At 41.2% G+C, this 22,182-nt stretch overlaps 1 protein-coding gene across 8 annotated transcripts in view; it reads right to left on the reverse strand.

Annotated features, from left to right (window-relative positions):
- The window catches only part of Dlg3 (discs large MAGUK scaffold protein 3), a 62,941-nt gene that overhangs the window by 22,777 nt on the left and 17,982 nt on the right, over positions 1-22,182 (reverse strand). For all 8 annotated transcript variants that reach the window (XM_090326333.1, XM_090326332.1, XM_090326331.1 and 5 more), the window contains one exon: positions 4,974-5,088. In XM_090326333.1, coding sequence (XP_090182459.1) covers positions 4,974-5,088 — 115 coding nt within the window. The remainder of the gene's footprint in view (positions 1-4,973; positions 5,089-22,182) is intronic.

Genomic DNA, 22,182 nt, shown 5'->3' on the forward strand with positions numbered 1-22,182 from the left:
CCTTGGCAAAACACATAGTAGTTGCACAATTAATCTGCTATTAACAGAAAGGAACACCCTCTGGTCTTTTTTGATGACCAAGCCAGTATTACTAAAATTATTTCTTGAATCAAGGCTACAGTTGTCCCAATATGATTTCCTTTGCAGAATATAGAAGGAAGACTGGCATGGCAGATGGCCAGCCAGGACTCCAGGACTCCCAGCCTGCCAGGATATTGTCCTGGGGCTGTAAGAATGTAGCCAACCTATCCTGAACAGACTTTCAAAGCTGTTTCTACAATTGTACTACTGAGCTTCTTGGCAATCTTTATAGAGGACAAGGTTTTTCATCCATTCATAAATAAACTCAAAGTCATCTCTTGAGCTCTAACCTGTCCTGTGGAAATGGCCTAAGTTGAATACCTTGTCCTGTAGCTTAGGAGGTGACTTCTGTGGTCTCTTCCAAGGTGGTAGCACAGCAATGGCCCTAAGCTAGGCAATCAGAGGGGGCTCAACTGACTGGATGATTTAAGTGATGACTCTAAGGAAAAGGGTATAGAAGGCCTTTCTCACAAAGGCCTTGGTGACTTTAAGGTCAAGTTCTATTTTCCTCTCCTGTATCTTGATCCATACATCCCATCACCCCCTATGGTTCAGACAGCTGCAGCTCCCTAGGCTTTCACCCACTGTAGTCTCAGTATAGCCTTAAGAGGCAGTTATTGCCTTCAAAATAGCTTTGCAAAGCCATGTACACTCAAGGGAGATCGACACTCAGGGGAAAGGAAGAGAGGAGAAACAGGTTAGAAGAGGAAATAATAGCAAAAAATATTAGAGATGAGAGCTGGAAGCATGGCTCAAGTAGTAGAGTGCCTGGTCTAGCAAGTACAAGGCCTTGGGTTTAATGTCTAGTATCAAAAGAAAAGGGACATTTGAAATCTGATGCAAAAATCAATGTTAAAAAATTCTTTAATAAAAAAGTAAAAAAAAAAAAGAAAAGGGAAAAAGGAAAAAAAAAAGAGTCGAAACCCACACTAAAGGGAGCCTTCACTTTAACCACATGCTGCTCATTCTCTACTGGATAAATGAAGAGCTGTCAGAAGACAGGAGCCATGCTGCTGCTGCTTCCTTAAATGCACCACAACAGCCATGCCCAAGTTTCTCAGCCTTGTACTTAACTAATTTGAGAATAAGAGCTGAACTGGAGGGGGAAAGTGGGGAAAAATGAAGGGGTGACACTGTCCAAGAAACATTATACTTATAATTTGCCTTAAGGAATGGCATAACTGCTTAATAATAACAACATAAAAGAATAGTTGCAAACAGTAAACTAAAAAAAGCAACCCTCATTTTCATATCTTGGAGTTCATTTCAATTGGCATCATTTTATATGGTGATACGTACATAGCTGATGAGCTATTGGAACCCCTTGCTAGGACTATCCTAGACATATACTAATTATTGCAAATGAGGGAAACCATGGAGCCTATGTGTCTTTGGGTCTGGCTTACTTTTGGTACCCTTCATCTATCTGATTTGGGGAAGGAAAGGGAAATCACAGAAATGGTGGGACAGAGTGAACCAATGTAACAGCGATGCTCACAAGCTACTATGTTGGAAATGAACTTTACAACTTGGGGGAAGGGGAGACAGAGGTGAGGGAAAGCAGGAGAAAATGAGGGAGGGGTAATAGTGTTTGAAAAGTAATATACTCATTACCTTACTTATGTAACTGCAACCCCTTTGTATAGCACCTTTACAATAATAATCATAAAAGAATAGGAGCTGAAAGAAGACTACTGTTTAGTCCCAGATGAGGTCCATGTTCTTGCTTTAGGCTCAACTCCTTGTACCACACTTAGGCAAACGGTTCCCAGCCTCTGCTGTAACCCCTCGAACTACGAAAGGTCAAATTTACTCTTTCAAGAGCAATCCACTCCATTTCACACCATTTTCATCATGGGGTATTTTTTTTTCTTCCTTACATTGAATGGAAATGTGCCTTGGATGACAGAACAAATCAAGTCCCTTTTCCACATGATAGGGTGAGGCAATTAACTTAAGGAAAGTGAAGAGGAGGTGGGAAAGGCAGTGCATTTCGAACACGTTGCTTGTCTGAAGCACTAGGAGGACACACAGACAGCAAGTCGTTGATATGCAGGTTTGGAATTCAGTAAGGAGATCAAGGCTGTCATTTACACAATGGTATGATTTGAAGCTATAAAAATAAATGTCAGTGCTATTTTAGGGCTAGTGCTAATAAAGGTATTGGAGATGGTCAATCAGGTGGGCAGAGGGCTTTTATGGAAGAAAGTAGGTAACTTGTGGAAACCCTTAAGATGAAGGGGGCAGAGAACCAGTGAACCAACTGGGCATTGAATTTGATGACCAAGAGTTCATCACTGATCTGTGATACAGTGAGCTTCTGTTTCTCTAACACCCTCCACAGTTGCTCAAGACCCACACTACCATGCTAAAAAAAAAAAAGAATGGGGGTGGAACTGGGAGTTTGGCCTAGTGTAGAGTGCTTACCTAGCATGCATGAAGACCCAGGTTCGATTCCTTGGTACCACATACATAGAAAAAACTGGAAGTGGTGCTGTGACTCAAGTAGTAGAGCTCTAGCTTAGAGAAAACTCAAGGACAGCGCTCAGGCCCTGAGTTCAAGCCCAGGACGGACAAAAAAAGCAGAATGGAAGAAGCTGAGTATGATGGTATCTGCCTGTTATTGCCACATTTCACAGACTAAGGCAGGATGATCCCAAGTTCTAGATGAGCCTGGGGTACATAACAAGACCCTTATCTCAGGAAACCAAAAGAAAGGAAGAAATATATTTACATGCAGAAGGAAAAGAATCATGTGTAGAGTAGGAAGGCTCTACAAGAGTAGAAAGAAGAGAGTAAGCTGAATTCAGACCCTGGGGTTAGCCCAGTAAAGGACCTCACTGCAAGGCCATAAAACATTATTTCAGCCAGTAGTTTGTCCTAGAGATAGAGTGCCTGTCTTGCACGCACGAAGACCCAGATTCCTCGGTATCATATACATAGAAAAAAAAAGCCGGAAATGGTGCTGAGGCTCAAGTGGTAGAGGTCTAGCCTTGAGAAAGTCCAAAGACAGTACTGAGGCCCTGAGCTCAAGCCCAGGACTAGCTAAAAAAATATATTTTCCCCGGCTGGATCTAATGACCACAAAAGGATCCTAAATTTGGATCCATATCTACTTTCCTCAGAGGAAAAAGTAGTTATCTAGACAAGGCTAAAGGCAGATTATATAAAACTGATTCACTAGAAAGAGCATCATGGTCTTTCTTCCTCTTCCCCTTCCCCTCCCCCCCCCCGAGAAAACTTAAGGACACCCTTTGCCTGGGCCATAGAATAGTATTTCATATCAAGAGTCCATGCCCCATTCCTCTGCCCAGGCAGGGAGCGCGCTAGCACAGGATAGAGAGGGGACATCTAAAAATAAAGCTCTCTGAAGAAACTGTCTTGCCTAAAGAGCAGCTTCCCACGCACACTGGAGTGCCACATCTGCGGGGGCTGGAAGCACAGGAACAGAACTATCCTGACCAAGTCACATAAGTATTACCCGTTTTCAAAGTGTGACGGCACATTTCTGGTTTTCCCATCAGTGGCCCAAGTGTCTAGGCTGCAGACCTGGAGCAAGTTGCATTAGTGACAGCAAGTAGATCTTTCTTTTTCAGGAAGGATACTGGAAAGATGGCTGGGCCTACGGCCAACCTCTCTACCTTTCCCCCTTCCCGCACAGTGGGAAGTGAGTGGAGCAAATGCTCGCTCCATGCCAGGAATGGAGTTTGAAAATTCACTTTAGGAAATAATTCAAAGGATTCAAGGGCTTCAGGCTGAAATGGGCTCCCTGGGCTAAACTCTCCTGCAGGCTAGTCAGGGACTACCAACTGGGGGAAAAGAAAAGCAAGACCCTGAGAACTGCAATTAGCATTGACATCAGTTAGCTATCAGCCTCTCACACCCCAAGGACACAGCAATTGTCATGTTGCCAGGCAACTAGCAAACATAGCTTCCCTACCACCAGCAAGTATTGGAGGCCACCAGATAAAGTTCCACTGAATGATGGTAGCTCCCCCACCCCCGCCGGCCTTCCCCCACCCCCGACCTAAAAAGCATCAAACATGGCTATAGCTACTGACTCTGGGGAGTTATCCCACAACCTCTTTCTCTAAGGGTTTTGACCTTTAAGAGATACAATATATTGGCAACCAGACTACCAGGAGTTTTGCCAAGAACCTGGGGCAGGAAGAAGGAAATGGTCCCTTCTAAGAGGAGTTCCCAGTGTTCCTTTATCAATCCACTACCATGGGAGGTTTGTACTTTGACATGCTATTCGAAGGGCCAGAAGCTCAACAGTATCACCAAATAGCTTTCCACACTAATAAGTTCAATGCTCTATATCTGCCCTCCCCCCCCGCCTTCCCTAGGGAGCACAGGTCCCATGATTCACAGACACAGCAGACCAGTGAGTGCAGCCAGTATAGCAACACAATGAAGCACCCAGAATGCAGCAACCTGTCAGTTCTTTGGTTTCTTTAGAGACCCTGTACCAGAACACTGTGATAGCTGATATGCTCAGATACAAATCTCCAGGTCTATTATGCATGCGTGGAAGGGGATGGGGAGGTGCCAAGTTTTCCCCTCAAAGCACAGATTGCAAGTAAAGTACTTTGAACATTTGAATGCTATTTGAATGCTGATTAGCAACAATCACCCAACAGTCTTTTACGATTAGAGCAAACTGAAATTTTCCCATACTGAGTCATTCATGAGCAAAAAAGGAAGAAACTGGCTCCCTAAAGGGAGGAGAAAACTGACCATAAAATACATAACCTGAGCATACAGTGTGAAGTGTTATTTTAGTGCTGGGAGTACACACTCCCTACCCCACTAGGTAAATAAGAAGGGCGGGGCTGGCAAGGCACTGCCTTCACCCAGTACCAGGCCTGGCGTTCACAAGGGCAACTTACCTGACATACAAAGACCTCTTCTCACTTGTCCGGAGGGACCCAGACCCAGAACTCATGCTGCTGTTCATCATTTGTTCTCGCAGATCATGTATCTTAGACTCAAAGCGACTGTACTCTGTCAGGGAGAGAAGGAAAAAAGACAGGGAACGAATGAAACCAAGGAGCATCCCCAGGCCACATGCCCTTAGCCAAAAAGCCAGAAGGACACTTGGCTTCAAGGTAGCCATGGCCAGTGCAATCTCTGCCTTTCCTCCAAGCAGAGAAAGACTTCCCTCCCTTTGCAATCTACCAGAAAGAAAAGAAAGTACCTGGAGAGGGAAGTGCCATTTGGGCATGGCCAATAGAAACAGCTTTTATCTGCCTCAAAATCCTACTAGTCTTAAAAAAAAAAAGAAAGAAAGAAAACAACTGGAAAGAAGTTCCAGTGCAGCCTTTATAAATCTTTGGAACAAACACTAAGGCCCAAGGAGAGCAGATGGGCAAGGAGACTTTCCCAAAAAGCGGACTGCAGTGAACAGATGGCCCTGAGATGGGGTGGGCCTGGGGAGTATTCTATCACTGTTAGGTGAGGACAGTTTTTTCCAGGGATGCCTTCTTTGGTGGAAAGGGGTGGTGGTGGTAAGGAGACAGTGGATCCCAGTATAAAGGTTAAAAACAAATCTGCATCGTTTCAGGAGAATTAACAACTAGAACTCTCCTCAGTTATTTCCTCCTCTTAACCATCTCCTCACTTCTGGTAATAATTAAACATTAAAACATAAATGCTTCCAGATTTCAAAGATGGCTGACAACTCTCATCACTAAAATCATCTAGTCAAGTGAGGCTATTCCTGCCTAGCCAGCTTTGCAGCCATCAAAGACCATCCACACTGTGTGATGCAGACCTACCATTCTGGAAAGAAAGCTACAGGCTTCCTGCCTAATTGAAGAAAATCTCACTGAGGTATATTAACTCTAGTCATACAATTATTAGTATAAAAAGCTCTTTCTTTGTAGGGCTGCAATGCTATGACATTCTCAAAGTACGTTTAAAATATGCTACACACAGACACACACACACACACACATTGCACAACATTCTTTAGGTCGATAAATTGCTGCATAAAATGGGGTCTATCTAAGGCACGGGCTATAGAAATGGCAGAACACAGGGCATATTTCACTGTGACAAGCTGACTTTTAAGGAAGTCAAAATTTATACTAGAGGTTAAGGGCTGGCAACTGCTTTCAAAAACCAAATACACTTCCAGGGGGGAAAAATTCCACAAAAGCATTTTCATGCACCATAGAGGGCTGGCAAGAAGCACCACACCTAGTCTGTGTGACTCGGCAGGAGAAAACAAAACACCTGCTCTAACACCTGCCACTCCCCCTGTCTCCCTGGGCAAAGCAACCTGACCTTCATTTCAGCTTCAGCTGGGTTTAAAGGGAAATGCTAAGAAGCCTTAAGGGTGTGTGTGGGGGGATAAGGGTGTGGTGGGGGGGGATATGTGTGTGTGTGTGTGTGTGTGTGTGTGTGTGTGTGTGTGTGTGTGTATGTTGCAGAAAGTCAGGCCAATAGCTTCTTGTCAATAAAGTTTCTTTTTGTTCACTGTGATATTAAGGAAGCCAACTGGTTAAATTCCTATGTTCTTTCATTCATCACGCACCAGCGTTATGGTGATTTGTCCTCATTACCTACTCCAGTCCCTGAAATCCGGAGGAAGCAATTGAGTCCCTGACTCACCCATTAAACGCTGGGGGGGAGGGGCAGAGAGACAATAGCTGCACAATGTCCCTATCCCTGAGGTTATAAGATAGTACATCAACATCAATGAAGAGGCCTAATCTAAAGGTAAAGGGTGGTGACTGACTTGTCATGTAGAAGACCTGCCCGGCCTGAAAGGACAGCAGAAGGCCAGTTCAAGTCTATGAAATCCAGGGCTCCACATCTAACCCGGGTCAGGGATCATTTTCCCCCCATACTCAATTAGCATCAATTCATTATAACAAGGAAGTTTCATTTTGAATGCCCATATATGCCTACAATAAAGCTAGATAGACCCATTCCCTCCATCAGTCTCCCCCATTTCTCCCCTCCTTTCCAAACCAATCTCAACAAGCCTCATTGCTCCATTTTCACATGTGAATAGAAAACCTTTTCACCATATTCATACTCATTTAACCATCGGTCTGCCCTCCCACATCCAACTACAGTGTACATTCCATAGAGAACCTGTTTTACATTTCTGTGTGTGTGTGTGTGTGTGTGTGTGTGTGTGTGTGTGTGTGTGTGTGTGTGTGTATGCCAGTTCTGGGGTTGAACACTGAACCTGGGAACTGTCCTTGAGCTTTTTTTGCTCAAAGCTAGCACTCTGCCACATGAGGCATAGCTCTACTTCAGGCTTTCTGTTGGTGGTTAGTTAGAGATTAGCGTCTCACAGACTTTCCTACCCAGGCTGGCTTTGAAGCATAATCCTCAGATCTCAACCTCCTGAGTAGTTAGAATTACAGGTGTGAGCCACTGGTTCCTAGCTTATCTTTTTATATATTGTTTTGCCAGTCCTAGGATTTGAACAAAGGCACTGGGAACTGTCCTTGTACACTTTTTGTTCAAGGCTAGTGCTCTGCCACTCTAAGCCACAGCAATACTTTTTTGTATATATGGTACTGAAGAATTTGAACCCAGGGCTTTGTGAATGCTAGGCAAGCATTCTACCACTAGGCTACACTCCTGACCCCCTGGCTTTTTAAATTTAATTTTATTAATTAGTGGATGTCATTTGTTCAAAGGGTTTCCACCCTGGTGTTTCACATCTGTATATAGTTCTTTAGACTCCCCCATTTTTTCTCACTTTCATTACCCGCTCTATTCAGAGAGTTTCATCATTTCTTGGTCCCTATCTGGCTCTCCTTGAAACTCACTCATGAAGGAAGAACCACATGCAACAAGGAAGATGTATAAAAGGACTATGCATAAAACCCAGAACAAAAAAAAAATCCCCAGTCTATCCATAACCTATTTCTCTACTCTTGAAGCTTGTTTACATATTGCTGTCTTTGGAAGTGACTTGCCTGCTGAACTCCAACTTAGCAGTAGGTCAGGGTAGTTGCTTAGTAACTACATTTCTTTAAAAATCCTTAAAGATCCTGAGAGATCAAGGGAAAGGGGTGACATTGTCCAAAAAGAAATGTACTCATTACCCGACTTATATAACTGTAACCCCCCTGTACATCACCTTTATAATAACAATAAAATAAATAAAAAGCAAAAAAATCCTTTAAAAATTAAAAAAAAAACAACACCAAGCCACCATTTCCTCAAAGCTCCTAAGTCAATGTTCATAATTCTGGGTCAGAAACGCACTTAAAATGAGCCACAGAAAGAGAACAAATGGGGACTGGGAGTTTCGCCTAGTGGTTAGAGTGCTTGCCAAGTATACCTGAAGACCAGGTTTCGATTCCTCCGTACCACATACATAGAAAAAAATGACATGTGGCTCAAGTGGTAGAACCTTGTTCTTGTGAAAGCCCAAGGACAGTGCTCTGGCCCTGAGTTCAAGCCCAGGATTGCAAAAAAAAAAAAAAGAACAAAGGTATTGTTTTAAAAAATTCAATCTTTAACATGCACTACTAAGATTTCAGGTTTATTAAACTGTATTTTATTCACTATTTTCCCACTCAGATGATACCCGCCCCCCCAGAGTTCCGGCAACTTATCAGTCTCTAGTTTTTATTTGTAGAGTTATCTAATGTCCATTAGGTACAGAACAGCCTTGGACTAAATGAATTCTGGGTAAATGAGGGACAATATAGAAAGGTGTCCAAGTTGAAGATTCTGTTCTCAAACTAATAAACTTAATGGTTTATTTAACTGCCAGTTTCACTGGTGGTTTCTAAAGGTAGTCAAGAATTCCTGTTTACATTTGTTCTTGGGGTTAATTGTTACAGCTACTAAGGTTTACTTTTTTTTTCTTTTTTTTTTGCCAGTCCTGGGCTTGAGCTCAGGGCCTGAGCACTGTCCTTGGATTTTCTCAAGGCTAGAGCTCTACCACTTGAGCCTCAGCACCACTTCCGGCTTTTTTCTATGTATGTGGTACCGAGGAATCGAACCCGGGTCTTCATGCATGCTACCAAGGAATTGAACCCGGGTCTTCGTGCATGCTATACAAGCACTCTACCACTAGGCCAAACTCCTGGCCCTAAGGTTTACATTTTTAAACACCCTTTTGAGATGTTAATAACTCACATTGGGCATCCAGTTAACAGACAATGGACAATAAGGAAAAAAATAATTACAAGATTTAGTGGTACTAGAGTTTGAATTTAGAGCCTGGGAGTCCAGAGCACTCAATCACCTCCAGGTGCATGTGCACATGAGTGTACGGACAGATACTGGGACTTGAACACAGAGTCTTGTGCTCCTGCTTGGCTTTCTCTTTTGCTCGATCACTTGAGCCAAAGCTCTACTTCCAGTATTTTTGGTGGTTAATTGGAGAAAAGAGTTTCAGGGCCTTTTCTGCCTGGGCTGGTTTCAAATCCTGATCCTCAGATCTTAGTCTCTTAAGTAGCAAGGATTACACGAATGGGTCATCAACTGGTTATTTCTGAGATAGTATCTGCTTCTTTCCAGGGCTTGAGCCTGTAGTACACCTATTTTAGGCTTCCCATTATTTCTGGAATGATAGGGTTCCTTAGTGTGTCCAACCTTGGTCCACTGAGCTAATTTGTAACCACAGTCTTTCTAATCTCATTTTACCAAGTAGCTAGAATTGAAAGTTCCAGCCACCAGTGCAATACTAATTTTCAGTGTTGGGAACAAATCTGAATTTTAAGACTTCACACGATTTTCCGTTCCCCTCCTCGTATCACACTAACATAGTCACTGCTGGGGGACAGCACTTATGCTGATGTCACTGTGTAGGAAGCCCACTTGACCAGCTTCCAATTAAGAGGGCCCACTTCAAACAGGCTACTTTAAAGAAGCACTGCTTATTACTAAAATCTCAGCTCTATTAAACTGCACTTTATCCATTTGTTCTCATTCAGGCAAACCCAACCATTTGTGACCCACAAAGATATCCACTATGAGTCATCCTTTGCTTCTTCCTTCTATGTTAGCAGCTGCTAATCACAGAGAGAGAAGAAATGAGTCGGAAAGAGTATAACCAGAAATTAGTACCAGAAAGGGTTTCTCATTGACCATGCGGTACCTTTGAAACATCAGAGTTTTGGATTTTGCTTTGTCTCTAGTCTCCACAACTGAATCTGAATCTGCTGAGCAAAACTCAAGAATATGCATCAAACTACCATCAAGCTGATTCTGACGCCCGATCAAGTTTGAAACTGCTACACTGGGTGCTGGTGGCTCACTATAATCCTAGCTACTCAGGAGGCTGAGACCTGAGGATCACAGTTCAAAGCCACCCTGGGGAAAAAAGTCCCCCGTGAGACTCTCATCTCTCATTAATCACTCAAAAACTAGGAGTGGGGGCTGGGAGTTTGGCCTAGTGGTAATGTGCTTGCCTAGCATGCACGAAGACCCGGGTTTGATTCCTTGTGGACCACATACATAGAAAAACGCTGGAAGTGGTGTTGTGGCTCAAGCTGTAGAGCTCTAGCCTTGAGAAAAGTCCAAGGTCAGTGCTCAGGCTCCAAGTTCAAGCTCCACAACTGGCAAAAAAAAAACAAAACAACAGGAGTGGCACTGTGGTTCAAGTGATAGAGTGCTAGCCTAGAGGTACAGGTTCAGCCTGACAAATGACAAGAAAAAGAAAGAGGCTCAGTCCCATAACTGATGAGAGAGAGAGAGAGAGAGAGAGAGAGAGAGAGAGCGAGAGAGAGAGAGAGAGAGAGAGAGAGCGAGAGAGAGAGAGAGAGAGAGAGAGAGAGAGAGAGAGAGAGAGAGAGAGAGAGAGAGAGAGAGAGAGAGAGAGAAGCTAGGCTCGGAGGCTCACGCCTGTAATCCTAGCTACTGAGGAGGCTGAGATCTGAGGATCAAGGTTCAAAGCCAGCCCTGGCACTAAAGATCGTGAGACACTTACCTCCAATTAACCACTAGAAAATGGGAAGTAGGGTTGTAGCTCAAGGGGTAGAGCAATAGCCTTGAGCTAAAGAGCTCAGGGACAGTGCCCAGAGTTGAAGGCTCACGACTGACAAAAAAAAAAAGAAAAAGAAAAATAGAAAGGAAGAGAGAGGGGGGAGGGAGGGAGGGAGGGAGGAGCAACCTGCTGGTCCTAACTTGACAGAATTAAGTTTTGTTAGTTCAGAGAAAAGGATCTGCAGAGTGTCTCAAAAGGAAGGCTGGGCAAGAAGTTTGGGAAACCCTCAAAAATTAAATTTGGCAATACAATGGTAAATCTCTTGGGAAAGGAAAGTGAAAAAGGGGACACTATCCAATGTACCAGCAAAGAAAGTCGATGAGTTTACACTTCGTTAAATTACGCCAGTTGCCGATTCCTCACTCCTGCAACCCTAGCTATTAGAAGGCTGAAATCTGAGGATCACGGTTTGAAAACCAGACAATCCAAGAGACACTTACCTCCAAACAACCAGCAAAAAGCCAGAAGTGGAGTTGTGGCCCAAGTAGAAGAGCACCAACCTTGAGTGAAAAAGCTAAAAGATGGAGGCCAGTCCCTGAGTTCAAGCCACGGTAATCACAAAAATATAACAAAATTTAAAAATATATGTTGAGGTGAGGAGGGTGGTTTGAACCCTAGTACATGATAGGCAGATGATCTCCCACTAAGCTACATCCCGAGATCTTGACTTTAAATAATCGACTGCCCAGAAGTCTTCACTATTAGTATATGTCTCAGGCTTAGTTCTATGCATACCTTATTTATATACACACACTCACAACTTACACAGATTCACATATGTACCTTTGTAATTCTCTGATATGCCATGAGTACTCATCCATGGCGGTATAGATTCTTCCTTTTTAAATACCTATAAAGTATCCTATGTGATGGGTAGATCATAATGCAATCCTACCCTGATTGGTGGATATTTAAATTTTTACAATTTTGATATCATAATTCATGCTGCATTATATATTTGTGTGTAGCATTGATTTCTAGAAGTGAAACTACAAAGTCAAATACTCAATCAATGCACATTAAAATTAAGAGGCCAGAGGTGTAGTTCAGGTGTACAGTCCTTATCTATCATGTAGGGAAGCTCTGAGTTCAATCCTAACACCACAAAAATAGTTCACCTTCTTGATTGGCACTACCAAATGGAAACCCACCATGTTGAAACCATTTGGAAGCCTTTTTTTTTGCCAGTCCTGGGCTTGGGCTCAGGGCTTGAGCACTGTCCTTGGACTTTCTCAAGGCTTAGCACTCTACCACTTGAGCCTCAGCACCACTTCTGGCTTTTTGCTATGTATGTGGAGTACCGAGGGATTGAACCCAGGTCTTCGTGCATGATAGGCAAGCACTCTACCACTAGGTCAAACTCCCAGCCCCAATTGGAAGCCTTTTTCACTGTAAGTTCAGAGGATGAAATGTTATTCTAAAGCTTCCAAGAGCCATTGAGTTACTAAAGAAGTAAAGGAAGAATTTATCTTTGTAGACAGATCGATCTGCTTTTAGAGACACACTCTAGTGATTTTGGGGGGGGGTTATACAAAAGTGAAGACAAGATTTTCTTCTGGAAAAGCTAGCTGTCCGCTTGGCTATTTCTTAGTTCTAGAAGTTTAGTTACTCCACCTACCTCTGTAAGCATTTACCACCAGACTTGACCTTGTTCCTACCCCGATGTATGAAAACTAAGCCTTCCTTCTTCGTGCCATTACTTCCCATCGACAATCTGTCTTGTCACAATCAAGCTTCTTCAAGCTTTGCTCTTTTCCCTCTAATTACTTCCTCAATCTATCTTTTTTTTCATTGTCATTACTTTTCTGCTGATTTTTGTCCCTTAATTTTCTCTTGACTAGTTTATTTTTCTTATGATACAAGGCCTTATTTTGCTCAGGCCTGTCTGGAGGTTCTGGGCTCAAGTGACCACAGCCAACACACCAGTGTTTTAACTGTATTTTCTCAGCTCACTACTACCTCTTGCCTTGATTTAGTTCATACCATATCAACTATTTTCTACGCCTATTCTTGTGTCCCTAGTTTCCAAATTCTTTTTATCTTTTGTTTGTTTTGCCAGTCCTGGGGCTTGAACTCAGGGCCTCAGCACTGTCCTTGGACTTTCTCAAGGCTAGAGCTCTACTACTTGAGCCACAACACAACTTCCAGCTTTTTTCTATGTATGTGGTACTGAGGAATTGAACCCCAGTCTTGGTGCATGCTAGGCAAGCACTCTACCACTAGGATTAACTCCCAGCCCCATCCAAACTCCTATTTATAACATCCTCCTATACAAGCAGCTATATTAGCTCAGCAGCAACTAGAAAATCTGACCTTAATATCTCACCTAATCTTTTAAGGACTAGTGTATCTCCATGTCTATCTACCTACTGATCTCTCAATGCACAGATTCTCTTGAACTAGCATGCCTGGAGTCCTTGAAAATAATGCATCCACGCATTTCATTATTCTTAGCTCCTGGAATTTTCTCTATTACCTGACACCTAGCAGTCTTTATGTCCTTTTTGTTTATTTGTTGGTCATGGGGTTTGAACTCTGGGCCTGGACGTTGTCCCTGAGCTCTTTTGCTCAAGGCTACTACCCTACCCCTTGAGCCACAGCACTACTTCTGGTTTACTGGTGGTTAATTGGAGATAAGAGTCTCACGGAATTCTGTGCCTACACTGGCTCTGAACCGTGATAATCAGACCTCAAACTGTTGAGTAGCTAGGATTACAGGAGTGAACCACTGGCACCCGGCTTCTTTGCATCCTTTAGCACCTTTCTTTCCTCATCCCAGAAGTTTATTAATTCCTTGTCTTATTCAAATATTTATTGAATGTCTCCTGTATGAGGAGCACTGTGAGGGCTCCTAGGAATAATAAATAAGACAATCTCTAGAAATTACCATTACAAAAGAGAAAACTATTTAATTACAAATATTATTGCAATTGTTATGACTACTAGGAAGAAAAAAATGCTGAAGTAGTACCAACAGGATATCCAGATCTTACAAGGGAGGGGAGAGAGGCTTGAATAAAGGTTTCCCTAAGGCTGAGACAATCCTAAGAGCAGGTTCTTGGACTACAATGAGACAGGAGGAGAAGACACAAAGAGCACATGAGATAGGGAAGCAAATTATAAAAGCTTGCAAAAGGATTTTTCTTACGTGCCTATGGGAACCACTGTTACAATAGGAAAGCGATACAATTAGAACTAGGTTTGGGAAGACAAGAGGGAGCCATAATAAAGACCAGGAAGCTATTCTGTTATTAGACATTCATTTCAAAGGCTAACATAACATGAGATGTTGAATACAGAAAGAAAGAACAAGAACCAATTAATACATTAAAATTAGAGAAGAAAAAAACCTGGTATCTGTTTGGAAGTAGAGTGAGAGAAGATTAGCAATCACTCCTCAATATTTTCTGAGAAATTACAATCAGCAATTTCTGAAAGACCAGTTAGAGGTTAAATAATATCAGTAGTAACAGAGAACGGGCATCATATCTTCAGAATAACCTGTCTCTTATTCAGATTAATTATTCTTTTTCCTTAACAACTCTTCATCTCATAGGATTTCTAGACCCCATCTTCTCCCTACTCCCAGGCCCTTTTATTCTTTTATGTATTTATTCTTTTTCAGTCATGGGGCTTGAACACAGGGCCTGGGTGTTGCACATGAGCTCTTTTGCTCAAGGTTAGTGCTATACTACTTTGAGAAAAAAGTATCACTTTTGGTTTTTCTGATGGTTAACTGGAGATAAGAGTCTCATGGACTTTCATGCAGAGTCTGGCTTTGAACCGTAATCCTCAATTCTTAGTCTCTTGAGTAGCTAGGATTACAGGCATGAGCCACCTGGCCCCCAGGCCCTTTTAAAATCTAGCACCCTTATCTTGCATGTTTAGGCCTCTGAGTCCACACCCAGTGCCACAGAAAATGATTAAAATAAAATCCAGAACTTGGAGTTTATAGTGATGCCTCCCTAACATGGCTTTTGTTTCCTTCTCAAAGTTTATTGTAGTTATCTATACTATTGTTGAGTTAATATACTAATTCAATATGCTAATTCAATACAGCGATCTGACTAGACAAACCACAATTCTCAAATTCTGGCTCCTCAGGAATAAATGTAAGAAAAAAGAATATACGCTTTCTCCTTCTACCCAAGCCAAACATGCTAAAACCTGACCAACTTAACCACAAACTACTTCTGCAAAACACAGGCCTGTCAGAGGTTTGTTTCAAAGTATTGTTAACTGCCCAATAATGCACCAAAGGGGACTGAAAGTTCTGGGTTCACCAGTGCAACCTAAACAAATATTCATGCCTGCAAACCCATCTTATCTCTAATACTTTTCTCTCAAATCCACCTACCTTCTTGACGTCAAGGGAAAAAATTGTCTTTTTAGACTAACAAATGACATTTGTTATGAATTTGGATGTTAAAAGGTGCTCAGGTTCTCAATCTACTTTGAATTTATTCGGTCCCACTTGATTAAGGGCAGGAAAATATTCAGAAAAAAATGGATTTATTCTGCATGCATCAGAGATTACCAATGATTTGAGTGAAGGTATAAGAAGGAAAAGCTACAAGATAATAAAAGCCATGTCTATCAAATTAAGAGATGACAAAGACACTGGGGATACTAGATGCAGACTTAAGATGCATAGGTTGTGACAAGAGCCATCAGAGAATAAAAAAAAGGAAAATACAGAACTACAACTTCCTGACCTTGAGGTCTCATACAATCACTGAGTAGGAAAGACATGGCTGAAAAATAGTTTTGTCTAGCTATACAGTTGAAAATAAATCAACAGCTACTCAAAACTCCCATTCATTCTTAGGGAAGCACAGATGTTCAAATCTCTAATTCATATGTCCTTCATTTGCCAAGACACAATCTCACAAGGGGGCTATGGATAGGTTGTTTCGGAAGTAATGGGATTTGATTTGAAGCCAGAACCTCCCTCTTGCAAGGCAAGCATTCTATCACTGGTTCTATATCCCCCACCTTCCTCTTTTTGTTGTAGTTATATGTCAGATTGTCTTGTGTTTTTTGCCTCCAGTATCTTCAAACTTAAATCCTTTCAATTTCTACCTCACAAGTCGCTGGGATTACATGTTTGAGGCACTATGCCTGGCCTGAAAGTCACAGACTTTGTTGAGTATGAATTGCTTCAGTTTTTGGTAGTTTCCTTTAGTGGTGTGTGTTTAAATTACAAGCTGCTAGCCCAACACTATGGCTAATATTTCTGGAAGAAATGAATAGAGCTGAGAGCAAATTAAGTACATAAAGATACCTCTTACTGGGGCAGGAGTTTGGCCTAGTGGTAGAGTGCTTGTCTAGCATGCAGGAAGACCCAGGTTCAACTCCTCAGTACCACATACATAGAAAAAAGCCAGAAGTAGTGCTGTGTCGCAAATGGTAGATGTCTAGCCTTGAAAAAGCCCAAGTACAGTGCACAGGCCCTGAGTTCAGTCCCCAAGACTGGCAAAAAGAAGAGAAAAGATACCACTTACTATTGGTTATATGAATTGCCAAATAATAGGAAAACTGTTCTTGGAATTCCAACCTTACCTCCACAAAAATAGTTCAAAAGACTATCATTTTTTTTGCCAGTCCTGGGGCTTTAAACCAGGGCCTGAGTGCTGTCCTTGGGCATTCTCAAGGCTAGACCTCTACCACTTGAACCACAGCACTATTTCTGGCTTTTTCTACGTATGTGGTACCAAAGAATCAAACCCGGTTCTTTGTGCATGCTAGGCAAGCACTCTACCACTAGGCCAAACTCCCGGCCCCAGCTATTATTATTTCTTAAAGGACTTAACAACTCTAAAACTAGACAATTTGTAAGGTGCCTTCTAATGATGACATGATTTTGTGACAAATCCATTTCATATGCAATTGAACCTAGGACTAGAGTAATTTGTTTGCCATAACATAGAAGAGGGAAATCTATCTGCAAATAATTCTAAACTGTTTGGATCAAAGCAATGCCAAATCAATAAGTACCTATTGAAAACACAAATTATCCAAGCTATGTGAAAGAGCAGAAAAGTATCAAACAAACTACAACATGGCAAATACTGCTTGAGAAAAAGTAATTTCATATCTACTTTTAGAACAATGGCTCAGACCCATGACTAATGACTAACCCTGAACAGAAACCTGGATGTCACTATTCTGATTCCTGCAGTCACAATGCACTTTCTTAGCCAGAGAGAGAGAGAGAGAGAGAGAGAGAGAGAGAGAGAGAGAGAGAGAGAGAGAGAGAGAGAGAGAGAGAGAGAGAGAGAGAGAGAGACCAGAATGCCAAGGTTCTAGATAGCACCCTGAAGGATGATGGGTATAAAATAGAAAACATACTATATCAGCATGCCATTAAAAACTCCAGTGTATTCTGACACACAAAATGCTTAGTGGGGATGCAAGAAGGGATAGCTGCTAGACAAATTGCCATATAAAGTAGTATATAAAATTTGTTACATTCAGCCATCTTGTCTGAAATGACTAGAATAAACAGTACCCTTGCCAGATGCTATGGCTCACACCTGTAATTGTACCTACTCAAGGAGACTAAGAATCTGATAATCAGGGTTTGAAGCCAGCTCAGGTAGGAAAGTCTGTGAGACTCTTATCTCCAAATAACTATTAAAAAGTCACTAGAGCTTATATTAAAATGGTATTGCCTTTGGCAAAAAATGAATAAATAAAATAAATTCTCAGAGACAACATCCACATCCTGAGTTCAAGCCTCAGAACTCACACACACAAAAAAGTCGCTTGATATCATTTCAAGCTTAGAAAAAATATGTACAGGTCTTTGCTAATATTCCTTTTCACTTACTGCATTTCAGACAGCCAATGAGGGAAAAAGCTTTCCTTTTTTTCAAGGGAATTCCATATAGCATTTTTTGAATGAACGATTAAGAAAACTTTAGGCTTCTTTAACCAAAGCTAAAGTATACTCAAAGGCTACCCCCAACCAAATTTCCTCATGTAGAAAACATAAGGATGAAGGCAGAATTATACCTTTTTCTTGCTAAGTGGTAAGCATCCTTTTTCAAAACAACCTACTTAACAGTGATGATGGAACGTAGTGACTAAAACACACACCTCTTGCCAATTTGAGCAATTTTGTAACCAATTTCTGTTTTACCAGGGCAAGAGGTATTCAATTTAAATGTTCTCCATAATAGTTACTCCCACAGAATCATAAACTCTGACAATCATTATTTTAAGTAGAAACTGAATCACCTTTAGGTCAAGTTTCTGTGGAAGAAACTCAGTAAATGCAGCCTAAAGAAAGATAATTCTAATTTATAGTTGTCAAAAACCTGTGGTCATTTTTACTAATGGATAACCTCAGAAAATACTACAGAACAGAATAAGAAATTCAAAATCCAAATAGTGTGTGTGTGTGTGTGTGTGTGTGTGTGTGTGTGTAAAATAACTATTTATACTAAAAGTGGCTCTTCAACACAGCAGGGCTGTGATGGATTATTTAATAAATGGTACTGAGGAATTCATTAACATTTGGAGCAGAAATTGTTAGCATACTACTTTACTTCATAAATATACTTCTGAAAAATTAAGGTTTTAAGTATAACACAACAACATTAAAATAAAACACAACTCATATTTATCTGCTCTTAGAGTAGAAAAGGCCCTTCTAAATTTATGGAAAGAGGAAAACTATACATAAGAAAACAAGGTAATCCAGGATATAGAAACAAAAGCCATATAATGAATGATTGTTGTCCTTAATGTACTATGTTATCTCTCATCTCTTTTGCTGTCCCTTGGCTATCTCATATTGTTATAGTATTTCACCTTGTTATCTGATATATATTTATATTATATATATATGTTATTTGGTTATTTGAAATAGGATAGGGAAGGGGGGAAAACAAGATGATGGGAGGGGGTGAGGGGAGGGAAATGGGGACCAAGACATGAGAAAGTGTAACAATGTTTGTGAAGTAATACACCTTCTATCTGGTGAATATAATGTAACTCTCTATTAATTACAATAAAAATATATGGAAAAAAAAAAGAAAACATGGTAAGCCGGGTGCAGAGGCTCACACCTGTAATCCTAGGCACTCAGGAGGCTGAGATCAGAGCATCAAGGTTCAAAGCCAGCCAGAGCACAAAAGGACCTGAGACACTTATCTCCAATTAGCCTCTAGAAAACGGAAAGTGGGGCTTGGCTCAAGGGTGGGGCAGTAACCTTGAGCTGAAGAGTTCAGGGACAGTGCCTAGGCCCAGAATTCAAGCCCCACGACCCACACACACACCAAAAAAAAAAGAAAACATGGTAGAGTGCTAGTGGTAGAGTGCTTGCCTAGCATGCATGAAGACCCAGATTTGATTCCTCAGTACCCTATGCATAGAAAAAAGCCGGAAGTGGTGCTGTGGTGCTCTAGCCTTGAGATAACCCAAGGACAGTGCTCAGGCCCTTAGTTCAAGCCCCAGGACTGGAAAAAAAAAGAAAGAAAGAAAACATGAGCGAAAGATGGGCATTATAGGACACAACTGTAATCCTAGTACTTAGGAGATAGAGGCAAGAGTTATTAAGTTGAAAACCAGCCAGTACTACATTAGAAGACCTTGGTCTAAAAAAATAAAAGACTGAAGATTTTTTTTGCCAGTCCTGGTGTTTGAACTCAGGGCCTGGGCATTGTCTTGGGCTTTCTCAAAGTTAGCGCTCTATCACTTGAGCCACAGCACCAATTGTGGCTTGTTCTGTGTATGTGGTACTAAGGAATGGAACCCAGGGCTTTATGCATGCTAGGAAAGCATTCTACAACTAGTCCAAGTTCCCAGCTCCTGAAAGATTTGACTATATAATAGCATTAAACAGTGCCAGGAGTTTGGCCTGGTGGTAGAGTGCTTGCGTAGCATGCACGAAGACCCGGGTTCAATTCCTCGGTACCACATACATAGAAAAAAGCTGGAAGTGGTGCTGAGGCTCAAGTGGTAGAGCTCTAGCCTTGAGAAAGCCCAAGGACAGTGTTCAGGCTAATTATTTTACTTTGGTGCTAACCATATAACCAGTTCTAGATGAATCCACATAAATATATTATGGCCATTATTACCTATTCATTTACACAAAAACAAACCAAAGAAGCTTTGTCAATGCCTTATTGAAACACAGACATACTTTCATAGTCCAGCCACCTTGTCAACTGAGAAAATTTGTGTTTGTCTGACTTGTTTGACCTTGGGGAAGCAAGGTCATAAAAACTGTCAGTAATCCAGTCTGGAATTAAATAACCCTACACTTCCAAAATTATTTTTCCTTTTAGAAATCCAGATGCCTAAAATATGCATTTACATAAATATGTTAATATTCTTACTTTAGTCTAATCAATTTTTTATCACTCAATTTCATCAAGTACAAAAATTGAAAAAAAACTCTTAAGGCCTTTAAACACATCTCAATTCAATGAAAAGTAAACAGAAGATCATAGCAAACGGAAAGACGGAAAAACAAGACCTTTATTAAAACAAGACTATTATTCGTTCAAGACTGAATGATTTAATAAGAGTCTAGGTACAAAATAAAATTTGTAAAATAAATTCATAGCTCATTTCTATTTAACTAATATGTAAGTTCAGATTGAAAACCACATCAAAGATTATTCTGCACAATCCCTTCATTTTACAGGTCAGAAAACTGAGCCCTGAAGAAGCAGACTGACTAATGTAGGATCATACATCTACTTAAATTCAGAACCAGAACCCAAGACTTTGGCTTCTCTGACAAATACATATACACACACATATATTTTCATTATTTTATTTATTTATTTATTTGTCTGTTCTGGGGCTTCAACTCTGGACCTGGGCACTGTCCCTGAATCTTAAGCTCAAGGCTACCACTCTACCACTTCTGATTTTCTGGTGTTTAACTAGAGAACAGAGTCTCAGAGACTTCCATGCCCAGGTTGTATTTGAACTTCGATCATCAGATCTCAGCTTCCTGAGTAGCTAGGATTAGAGGCGAAAGCTACTGTGCTGGCTTATACACATATTTTTATACTAAGAAAGGACAAACAATATATTTTGTTAATTTCAGTGACACTGATAGACCCAAGTAACTCTAATTCTACTAGTTCTCTGTTACAAGAAAATAATTATCCTATTGTAGAATATAAGGCTAAACCTTTAAACAAATCAGCCGTGTCACTACCAAGGTCAGGATTCAACAAGCACTTATGGTTAACCTCATGTTGTTACTGTATCTGATTTGGTTATCTGGTATATTGTATATACATTCATTCATTCATTCATTTATTCATTCATTCATTTATTGCCAGTCCTGGGCTTGAGCTCAGGGCCTGAGCACTGTCCTTGGGCTTTCTCAAGGCTAGAGCTCTACCACTTGACCCTCAGCACCACTTCCGGCTGTTTTTCTTTTTTTTTTTTCTGTGTAGGTGGTACTGAGGAATGGAACCCAGGTCTTCGTGCATGCTAGACAAGCACTCTACCACTAGGCCAAACTCCCAGTCCCACGTTTATTTATTTGAAATAGGGAAGGGAAGGGGAAAAACAAGATGATTGGGAGGGGGTGGAGGGAGAGAAACGAACAAAAATATGAGAAGGGGTATCACTGTGCAAGAAGTAATGCACTTACTACCTGATGAATATAACTGTAACCCCATATACATTATCCTCACAATAAAAGGAAAAAAAGAAAAAAAGAGAAAGAAATTAAAAAATAGAATGATTAAAAAAAATTCCGGGCTGGGAGATTGTCCTGCTGATAGAGTGCTTGCCTAGCATGCACAAAGACCCAAGTTCAATTCCTCAGTACTACCTATGTATAAAAAGCCAGACGTGGTGGTGGTAGGGCTCTAGCCTTGAGAAAGCCCAAGAACTCAGATCCTGAGTTCAAGCCACAGGACTGGCAAAAAAAAGATTCAACAAGCAATTAGAAGGAAACTATAAAATGCAATCTCATTATATATTTACTTTTTTTCATTCTGTCCCATCGGAATGGAGAAACTGATGTTTTACTGATATCAGTGCTCCAAAAATTTTGACCTGAACTGCCTGCAAGGACAAACAAGCACTTGTCTAGCTAAGTTCAGAATATTGTGCCAAATCTAACTACCATGTCCTTGAGTTACACTCTG

Source organism: Megascapheus bottae, chromosome X (genome assembly GCF_031878675.1).
Source record: "Megascapheus bottae isolate mThoBot1 chromosome X, mThoBot2.hap1, whole genome shotgun sequence".
Taxonomy (NCBI): domain Eukaryota; kingdom Metazoa; phylum Chordata; class Mammalia; order Rodentia; family Geomyidae; genus Megascapheus; species Megascapheus bottae.